Raw genomic sequence first — 11140 nt, 5'->3', positions numbered from 1 at the left:
GATAAAGGTGAGTGCAGTGGATATGAGTTATTTGGGAAGGTTTGTGAAGTTACTTGGAGAGACTGCCTGATATATTAGGAATGAAGGAGTGTTGTGGTGTTGATGTGGATGTGCCGGAAAATACTTGGAGATGAGAATGGAAAATGAGAGATCGAGTAAGAGAATGTGTAGCAGTTACGTGCAAGGGGAAGGGGGGAAGGGTAGACCAAGGATGAGCTGGAGGGTTAGGGTGGAGTGGTATATGACTGAAGGGGGCATAACTTGGAGAAAGGGCAGCCTGATGGTAGAGGACAGAATGGCATGGAGGCAATTTGTTTGTGGCCACCCATTCAGCGTAGGCGTCTAGCTTTAGATATTATTTGCTGTCTGTCTGTCTGTCTATCTGTCTGTCTCTGTCTGTCTGTCTGTCTGTCTGCCTGTCTCTCTCTCTCTCTCTCTCAAATTTCATTCCAATTTGCTAGTGAAGTGTTAGGTAGCCGTACGAGTGGATATATTGCTGAAGAGGGATGCCTTCATGTAGTGGCACTGATATAACTGGGTGGAGGAGCTACCTGGTTATACAAACATCCTTCAACTCCTTCCCTATGCCTCAAGAGGAGGATGGCGGACCGTCAGAGAAGGGCAATTTCAGCCTGCAGTCCACCGGGTTCGCATCTCAGATAAACCTGGGACTACAACAACTACTACTATTTTTATTACTATGGGTGAAGATAGAAGTACAGACAGGCATTTTTCTATAAGGCTTATGCTAAGGAGAGTTTGGTGTTAAAGAGAGACATCTTCACGGGGCGGCACCAATATCAATGAGCTGCTTTGCTGTCCGGTTAAACAAACGTCTCTCAGCTCCCTTCCTGCCCCACGAAAGGAGAATGGTGAGCTGCAGGGAGAGGGTAGCTTCAGTCTAGAGTCCATCGGGTTCAAATGGGCCTGGGGTTGCACTACAACTTTTATGCAACGTTTACAGCAGGTTCTTGATTTTTATTCCTTTTACCTGACATTTCTGGATCTTTTGATCTGGCAGCAGCTCCACTAAACACTCAAAATCCATCACATGTATTCGAACCCCATGAATCCTCTGAAGCCGCGGAGCCGCCTCAGTCACCCTGCGGTCGTCGTCGGGGAGGGTGTGCTGTACTGAGGTTCCCTGGTGATGTCTGAAGGCTGCGTGACTTTAGGGTATGTAAGACTGATTTTCTGCTTTGCATTGTACTGTGATAATAACCTCTTGGATGCATCGAGTTACCATGTTAAATTGGCTCGTACTCAGACTTCTATGACTCACTCTTGGTTTCATTTCATTATTAGAGTTGTCCCGGGCATGCGAGGGTTAATTTTTGTACCAATATTAATACTCAAGTTGGATATTAATTCACTCTCAGATGAATAATATCGTAAACCTGAGCTGGAGAAAAAATATCGAGTTATTTTGTGTATAGCTTGGGTTCGGTTAGGTTAGGTTAGATTAAGTTAGTCCAGAATGGGGGTTAAGATAAAAGATAGAAGACAGGATAAAAGACAAGGTGGCCAGGACTGACACTCTCAGCTAAATAAATTCCTCTGGTGTTAGCTGGAATACATAGCTATAGTTCGTTCACTGAAACTTGGCCCACATTTTTGTCTCTTTGCAGCCCATTTTCTGTAGCTCAGTGGCAGACTCAGACTATACCACTGCCCTGCATCCTTCCCATGACACTTCTTCGTGACTAGCACCATGTTCTAGCGTTAGTCTCTCCTTGTAGCTCAGCATTTCAGAGAGAGAGAGAGAGAGAGAGAGAGCGCAATTTTAGGCCTACATAAAGTGAGCAGAGTATAGCGTCGTTCTAACCATGGCGGGATATGTAAAAAGATATACATGTTAATTTTAGATAAGTTTGGGGAAGGAAGGATTAAGATTTAGGTTCAAAAATGATTCCCGTTCTAGATAAATGTATATTGATTTTTGGTGTGAAATATAGAAAACAAGATGTGGAAAATAACCATGAATTAATACGAAAGGAAACTGCACCGTGAAAACCGGAGCAACTTAGAATTAAAAATAGAAAAATAAAAAAAATGAGGACTTGCGTATCACTTTTATTAACGAAAATAAGTTTGCAGAAAAATTATACTTAGAGGAGACCTGTGTAATAATCTGAGGAAAAAAGAGTATCAGTAGAAAAACACATAACCTATACCTTACCACTAGGACTGGAATTTAAAATATATGTTATTTGGGAGAGGGCAGCGAAATTGCAAGGGGCAGGGTGACTTGGAGGCGATTTATTTGTGCCAACCCCTTAACGGATTGAGGCGTCTGGCTATAGATAGATAAACAGATAGATAGATTAAACACTGAAACACCCAACTAAACCTACCTGAACCCATTCAGCCCGGTGACGAAATGCTTAGTTTTAATCTCGCCATTCTTAAACGATATTATTAAACTCGAAAGAGGCTAGAAAATAAAACATTTGGAGAATCACTTTGAAATGGAGAGGATGGAGAAAGAAACACTGACTTGGGGAGTGTGTGAATGAGGTGGCGGGGAGGAAGGAAGGTAAAGACAGAGAATGGAAGATGTGGAGAGAATGGAGAATGAAAGACTGACTAGGAGAGCGTATGAGAGTGAGGTGATGAGGGAGAGTAGAAGACAGAGACCGAGAAAGGAAGGATAGGATGAAGAGGTAGGTATATGGGAAAGGAGAGGGGTGTGTGAGCTGGAGAGAAGGCAGACTGATGGAGGAGGACAGGGTGACATGTTGGTGATTCGTCTGTGACCATCCATTCAAGGAATGAAGCCAAAGATAGACAGACAGTCAGATAAATAGATAGATAGATAGATAGATGGATAGGATATACCTCATACTGAATGGTTTAATGAAGAATGAATGAAATTGTCTGAACGAAGAGCTTAAGAAAGCCCTTATTAAGTATTGCGTTATTAAGTATTAGGGGAGAGCGTCCACCATCCACTCACCGATTTAGTGCTACCCACAAATGACTCTGCACTGAGTGACAAGCCAAATGATTTCTTGTAGCCCAGATAGTCATTCAGTACGCTGGGTAGCAACCATATAACCTAATGGAAGCTTGGTGGTGTAGTGGATTAAGGCGCTCCAACCAGATGTGTCTCTTAAAGGTTTACATCTGAGGGATTTTAGGATTAACTGCCCACATAATGCCACTCAGAGATTAGTAACTGGTCACTCGCAATAGATATATGGATTAAGTAGCCTAATCCCGGGTCCCTACGCTCCTGACGGGGCAATTAAGGACTGGATGATAGAGAGAAAAGATTTAAGTATTCCCGACCGCGAGAGAGTTAACGGGGACAGTATGAACACTCCCAGGCTTGAATGACTTACTCTCACCTCTAAAACATCATCATCATCATCATCATCGTCATCATCATCATCATCATCACCATCACCAGCCATTGCAAGACCACTGCTGAACAAAGGCCTCCCCCAACCTTTTCCACGAATTCCTTGACTGAGCCAATCTCTGCCAAGTTTCGGCTGCAAACTTCTCTATCTCATCTCTCCACCTCCTGTCTGGCCCTTTTCTGTAACGCTTGCAATCTCTTGGAGTCCAGTCAGTCAGCCTCGTGCTCCATAGGTTATCCCTTATTCTTGCTACATGACTTGCCAACCTCCACTTCTGTTCTTTTATAACTCTTTACCAGGTATATAATAATATTGTTTTGCCGACCGTGAGAGTAAAAAGAGAAATAACAAGCTACTATAGGAGATCATTAGACTCTGGCCTCCAACATGGCGTCCTCGGTTACTTTCGGATCGCAGTCTGAAGATTTTGATCTGGAAAAAAAAAAAAAAATACGCATTACTTTTCAGTCTTTGGGGCATTTTTTTTTTTTACGAGATGAAAAAAGAATATCAACACTATAAACAGAACCATGAAATATAAAGTTGACTCGTGCACCATCATCCTAACCCTGCTTCCACTGTTATGCCTAAGAGAAAGAAGTCCCCCCCCCCTCTCTCTCTCTCTCTCACCTCCAACACCTCGGCGCCTCTCTCTTGGCAAACCTCTCAGCCTGGGGTAGCGTCTGGGGGAGCGCCGCGCCCCCCGTCTCCGGCAGAAGCACAGTCGCCGCCCCCGCCAGTACCGACAAGCCAGCGAACACCAGCAGGGGGGCCGTCCGCTTGTATTCACCCTGGTAGGAAGAGAAGAGGCCCTTGGTTACTGTGTTCCTCTGAGTGCTCGTTGGCTGATGAATTTGGAGTGCCCGCATACACACACACACACACACACACACACACACACACACACACACACACACACACACCTCTCGCTGGTGCAGTGGAAACGCTCTCGCTTGCCAACTGGCGGACGGGAGTTCGCGCCTCGCTCAGGTTGCGAAAAGTTTAACTGACGAAGTGGGTGGTTACTGTCCCCCTTGAGCAAGGGGACGGGTGTGTGCGTGTGTGAAGGTCACAGCCTTGCCCTTAGATCGGACTATATGAGCTCTCAGCTCCCTTCCGGGAGGGTAAAAAGCTGACGATCACGACCATCAAGTGATCCTGATCGACCCGGTGAATTACACACACACACACACACACACACACACACACACACACACAATAAAATAGGTAAATAACGCTCACCAAACAGACAATACGATTCATAAGTTTGGAGGGAAAAAAATGAGGACAAAAGATACTCTCCAAACAGACAATATGGTTACAGTACTGACACTTTACCAATAATGATGATAATAATAATAATAATAATAATAATAATAATAATAATAATAATAATTCATGGCACCAAAACTCATAAGATAAACGATAAGGAGAGAGAGGAGAACAGCGACGCACTAAAAAAATTTATATCAGCTCCACTCCTTCCCTCACCCCACTGAGGAAAAGACCTCAGAACCGCATCACAAAAGGACGAAAATAACCACAAAAGAACGAATATTTGTGTCAAGCAAAGGGGGAGCGAAATGTAGAGAAAAAAAAAATGCCAAACTTACGAGATAAACGATGAGGGGAGAGATGAAAATGGCCACCCCTCCTAGCGTTTCAGCCAGCGCCACACCCTGTCCCCTGATGACCGTGGGGAAGACCTCTGGGCCGTACTGGAGGGCGATGTAGTAGGCCCCTGTGATGCTAGCACGTCCCACCAGGCCCGCCGTCAGAAGCAGCCATGTTAGATCTAGAGGGAGAGGGGGGAGAGATAGGAGGATAGATAGGTGATAGATAGGTAGGAAGATGAATAGATAGACAGATAGATAAATAGATTAACAGGTAGGTAGGTAGGTAGGTGGGTAGAGAGAGAGACAGAGAGAAAATTTCAGAGATAGAGTTACATCCACGACACAGCCATCAGCTTTGACAACCAAGTCCCAAGTTTTTCCCTTACCTTCAGGCACGATGGCATACAAGAACCCAGCTCCTGACGAGATCAAAAACACCACGACTAAAGGCATACGTCTCCCGAAGCGATTGATGAGGAAGGGCACGCACCAGGACGGCACCTCCACCAGCGCCCCCAGCAGGTAACTCAGCAGGGCGTTGGGTCCCAGGTTGGCTGTGTTCTGGCAGTGGCCGTAGAAGCACATACACGCCAGCATCCTGTAGAAGGTGGTGACGGGGGAAGGAAATTAGTTTATAGTGTATGGACTGTGGTCGTAGGAACACACACACACACACACACACACACACACACACACACACCAGCATCCTGAAGAAGGGGGTGACGGAGGAAGGAATTTATTTATAATATGTTTTAGAGCAGAAGAATTTTAGAACACCATAGAGTCTTAGAGCACGATAAATTTAGAGCCACACATTTATTTATTTATTTATTTATTCATTTATTTATTTACTGGACTACTTTACTCACCAGACTACCAAGACGAGCAAAATATTTCTTCTCAATCCTGGGTACTTCACAGCCTGTAAGATGGACTGTCCTGACCTCTTCCTATCTTCTTCTAGTTCTCCTCTCATCTTCACCTCACCTCCCTCCTTTTTCACCCCTCCTCCTTCCTCTCGACTCTTCTTCTTGACTTCTTCTCCTGTTTTATCTCTTTTCGTGTCTCCTTTTTCATTCTCTTCCTCTTTCTTTAAGCAGTTTTCATCCGTGACCTCAATTTCTTCAAGCCTTTCAGTTTTGTCTTCATTTTCCTCTTCCCTGACGGTACTATCTTCTTTTCTTCCATTTTTTATCTCCTTTTCCTCGTCTTTGTCCTCTTTTTCCTCTTTCTTGTCATAATTTTCTTCTTTTCCTTCCTTAACATCATTCTCTTCCATTCCTTCATTCATTAATTCTCTACCCTCTTCGTTCTTCCCTTTTCCCGCTCTCCTCCTTTCTCTTCCCTCCTGCTCCACCTCGCCCCCTTCCTCCCCGCCCCCCGCCAGCAGCCTTGTCAGCACGTCTGGCGGCAACTCGCGACCGTTCACCTTCGCCACTTTCGCCAGTTGCCGTCTCGCGTCTTCGGCCCTTCCGCGAGTCAGTAACCATGACGCTGATTCCGGAAGCCACCTGAGGGATAGATAGATACGAGTAGATAGATACAGTAGATAGACAGACAGATAGATTGATGAACAGTTTACATACTTATAAACACAGTATGTTGATTATTTTTGCCATATAGATGCGTAATGTGTGTGTGTGTTTGTGTGTATCTGTGTGTGTGTGTGTGTGTGTGTGTGTGTGTGTGTGTGTGTGTGTGTGTGTGTGTTTGTACTGTAGATACTCTGCGTATGAAACTCCTGGTGTGTGGTAGTAGAACAAGAACACCTGCATAACACTTGTGGTGGAGGCGGGGCGGGTAGGGGAAGGGTCAGGGGGAAGGGTAAGGGGGAAGAGGAGAAGGTGGTGTGTGATGATGATGATGATGATGAGGGTGGTATGTGATGATGATGATGATGATGATGATGATGGAGCTCTCACCTGACGAAGGGAAGCCAGTACCTCAAATGATGATGATGATGATGATGATGATGATGTACAACTAACCAGACAGACACAGGTGAAGCGAGTGTGAGTAGTGCTGGTATCAGTGCGACGGGGTACCAGTCCCATAGAAGCCAGGCCAGGGCGGGAGCCAAAATGGACGCTATGGTGTAGGTGGCCATCACGGTGAGGAGAGGCACAACACGGCTGGATTTCACACAGTATTCCACCACTGAGGAGAGAAAGTGAGAGTCTGATAAAGTTTGAAGGTTGGATAGAGAGACAGAGTTTGTGCTAGGTCAGGTTAGGTTAGGTTAGGTTAGTTGGAGAAGAGGTTAGGTCAGGTTAATGGTTGGGTAGGATAAAGGAAAATTACGTTAGGTTAAGTCAGGTTAGAGCAGAGAGGCAGAGGGAAGGCAAGATTCTCTCTCTCTCTCTCTCTCGCTCTCTCTCACCCAGCACGAACGGCAGGTGGGCCACGGTGTGGTGGGAGGAGCCTGTCAGGAACCTGAGAACGGCGAAGGCGTAGAAGTTGTGAACGAATACAGACGCCGTTCCTGCCGTTCCGTACACGACCATGCTCCCGAAGATCGCCACACGCCGCCCGTACCTGGGGGAACGTAGAGGAAGGAACATAAGGGGGGAACGTATGGAAGGAGAGACTAAGAGAAAGTGGAAGAAAGAATAAGAGGGGGACGTAGAGAGGAAGGAACGTAAGAAGGATCGTAGAGAGAGAGGAGAAAGTGACTGGGGAACGAAAAGAGAGGAAAGAGAGTAAGAAGGAACGCGGAGAGTAAGGAACGTGAGAGAGGAATGTAAAGAGAAATGAGCGTGAGAGGGAATGTAGAGAGAGATGGAAGAACGCCAAAGAAGAAGTCAGAGAGCATGGAATGTTAGAATATCAGGGTGAAATATGCATTATAAATCGCTAAGAAAAGGGTGTTACGTAGGTCCGTATTTTGTCGTTAAGGAAGCTCCCTAACACTTTTTCCTAAGCAATTTATTTTGGTTATTACACGTTACTGTCCTCCTCTGTGTTACATAAATCCTTCCAACATGGCCATCCGCTGCATAAATAGCGCACGAGAGGATATTAACCAACCATATCCAAAAATAAATCGCTAGGGAAGAGGTGTTAGGAAGCTTCCTTAACCGACGAGAATAGCCGTAGCGTCCCATGTCACAATGTAACTCATCAGGTCGTAATGTGACCTAGGATGTTTCTTAACGCCTCTCCCTAAGCGATTTATTTTGGCGTATAACACTTGAAAACTCAATTGTATACTATTTACATTGTTTCCGTATGGACGAAAAATGCAGAAGTCCCATAAATGATGATACTGAGGTGTAATGTGAGGAATAAATCGCCAAGGAAGTGGTGTTGCGGATTTCCTGTGGCATCTAAAATGCGACCCACAAACTCCCACGTCTGCCAGGGTAATATACGAGGAAACATCAAGGTATAACATGGAAAATAAATCGCTAAAAGACGGGTGTAAAGAGTCTCGTACAAATTCACACGCGTGACTCGATGCTCCGCAACCAGGATAATAAACAAGAGAATATTTAGGTCTTACATGGAAGATAAATCGCTAAAAGGCAGGTGTAAGGAGATCATTAAGGTGTTACATGGAAAATAAATTGCTAAAAGGTAGATGTAAAGAGATTATTAAGGTGTTACATGCAAAATAAATCGCTAAAAGACAGGTGTCAAGTCAGCTACATACACGTCCGACACGATGCCCCACAACCAGGACCCGACAGTGTTGCCAACCCAGAAGATGGTGACGATGAGGTAGGGTCGCCAGGCGTCTTCACACACCCAGTCGTGCTGTGAAGAATACAAAGGAGTGCAAAGGAAGGCAAAGGAGTGTAAGGGAAGGCAAACGAGTACAAAGAAAGGCAAAGGAGTACAAATGAAGGCAAAGGAGTACAAAGAAAGGCAAAGGAGTACAAATGAAGGCAAAGGAGTACAAAGGAAGGCAAACATCAACAAACCTATTCTGCTTTCGTGGGTGTTTGGTATAGGGAGGGATATAGCTAACAAAACTGTACTATCAGCTGAAGACAAGGATAGAAAAGCAGGGAGGCTCCCCCCTCCCACCCACCAAACCCCTCCAACCATGATCCATTCCTCCTTTTTCTCTCCTTCCATTTCTTCCCTCGCTCTGCTTCCTTCCTCCTCCTCCTCCTCCTCCTCCTCCTCCTCCTCCTCCCTTTCCTGTCCACCTCTCTCTTTCTCATCCTCCATTTTTCCCCCCTTCACTCTTCCTTTTCTCTCTAATTCTCTATCTTTTCCTTCAATCGTTCCCTTCCCCCATTCTTCCAGTCACACCTTCTCTTCCCTCCCTTTCTCCATCCACTCTTCTCTCTACCTCCTCACTCCTTCCCTCCCTTCTTCCACTCATTCTTCCCTCTCTCTACCTTCTTCCCTCCCTCTCTCCCTCCTCACCTCAGACGTATAGGTAGAGAACAAAGCATCTTCGTCATACACCCATCCCCCATCACAAGGCAGGCTGGGTTGGGGCAGCTGGGAGAGGGAGGTCACATTCACGGGGTCAGGCCAGGTGGTGTTGGGGTCATGGCGGTGGCACGCGTACGGCTGTCTGGCCTCGTCGGTCTGGGGGTAAAGTTAGGTCAGCTTAGGTCAAGGCTGGTTTGTATGATACGTTGATATCCATGAAAGAAATAACATACGAACTCTCTCTCTCTCTCTCTCTCTCTCTCTCTCTCACACACACACACACACACACACACACACACACACACACACACACACACACACACACACACACACACACACACACACACACACACACACACACACACACACACACTCCCGAAAGCCTCACATAAGGAGTTGAATTAAGCAGCTGAAGAAACGCCCCTCCTCCTCCTGCACCCGCGTCTCCTTGGTTGCAGGTGTGGGGTGGGGCGGCCAGGATGAGAAGCTGACTGTAGTAGACCAATCCTACCAACCCTGTGGTGATTGGTATGAACACGAAGCACAGGATGCGTTGGTAGGTCCCGAAGGAGCCGATCTCTTCCAGGATATCCTCGAAGTGCATGGTGGATGGTAGGTGTGGTAGTGTGTGGTAGGAGAGGTTAGTGTACTGGTTGTGGTTGTTGTGGTAGGAGAGATTAGTGTACTGGTTGTGGTAGTTGTGGTAGAGGAGGTTAGTGTACTGGTTGTGGTAGTTGTGGTAGGAGAGGTTAGTGTACTGGTTGTGGTAGTTGTGGTAGGAGAGGTTAGTGTGCTGGTTGTGGTAGTTGTGGTAGGAGAGGTTAGTGTACTGGTTGTGGTTGTTGTGGTAGGAGAGGTTAGTGTACTGGTTGTGGTTGTTGTGGTAGGAGAGGTTAGTGTACTGGTTGTGGTTGTTGTGGTAGGAGAGGTTAGTGCACTGGTTGTGGTTGTTGTGGTGGTGGTATTTGAGCTGGTAGGGGTTATGGTATTAATTGTGGTAGTTGTGGTGGTTGTGGTAGATGTGGTAATTGTGGTAGTAGTTGTAGTTGTGGTAGTTAGTAGGTGATTACGTGGTTGTTTGTGTGGTTGAAATAAAAAGCTAATGAAGATGCCAAATAACGAATCTTTCTACTGTGGTGGTTTGTGGTAGGTTGTGGTTGTCGTTGTGGAAGGCTGTGGTTGTGTTTGGTAGATTTGGTTGTGGTAGATTGTGGTTGTAGTATTGCTTGATGATGGTCGTGGTTTTGGTGGGCTGTGGTTGTGGTTGTAGTAATGGTTGTTGTAGTAATAGCTGTTGCGATTGTGGTTAGGAATGTTGGTAGCAGTGGCAGACCGAGAATAATAGCTGAGAGGGTGTGTGTGGCGGCAATGAGTGCAAATTAACAGAGAAGCAATTGTGGTAGTTGTGGTAATTGTGGTAGTTGTGGTACGCTAAGTGTGGTAGTTGTGGGAGATGTAGTAAGTGTGACTGGTAGTGGTGGTAGTTGTGGTAGCTGTGTTAGTAGTTAATCATGTGTGTGTGTGTGTGTGTGTGTGTGTGTGTGTGTGTGATATCAGTGTGTTATGTGTGTTATTAATGCCCTATTTTTAATGTTATTTATGTTTATGTTCTTATGTTCAAATGTTCACTCCTTGTGCTATAGGCCTGTTCTCTGTGTGTTATTCATGTTATTCTCTGTGTTATATGCGTGTTGTGTCCCGTGTTATGATGTTCTGCGTGTTATATTTTCCGTGTTCTGTGTGATCTTTGTTATTTGTGTTATTATCTGC

At 45.6% G+C, this 11140-nt stretch overlaps 1 protein-coding gene across 1 annotated transcript; it reads right to left on the bottom strand.

The window, feature by feature from the left end:
• Positions 1–3733: 3733 nt before the first annotated feature.
• LOC145399780 (solute carrier family 22 member 21-like) lies at positions 3734–9974 on the bottom strand. The gene is made up of 11 exons (XM_080272329.1): positions 9759–9974; positions 9359–9526; positions 8634–8737; positions 7362–7516; positions 6986–7138; positions 6339–6508; positions 5851–5996; positions 5368–5579; positions 4979–5160; positions 3996–4156; positions 3734–3797 (listed from the first exon to the last, which is right to left on the bottom strand). Exons 1-11 carry the CDS (start codon positions 9972–9974, stop codon positions 3734–3736), a joined length of 1731 nt encoding a protein of 576 aa, XP_080128455.1.
• Between the last annotated feature and the right edge of the window lie 1166 nt (positions 9975–11140).

This window comes from Coenobita brevimanus, chromosome 50 (genome assembly GCF_032717465.1).
Source record: "Coenobita brevimanus isolate Jiangsu-jjx chromosome 50, ASM3271746v2, whole genome shotgun sequence".
In the NCBI taxonomy this organism is placed as follows: Eukaryota; Metazoa; Arthropoda; class Malacostraca; order Decapoda; family Coenobitidae; genus Coenobita; species Coenobita brevimanus.
The sequence above is the reverse complement of the archived record's forward strand: the minus strand, read 5'-3'. Positions and strand labels throughout refer to the sequence as shown.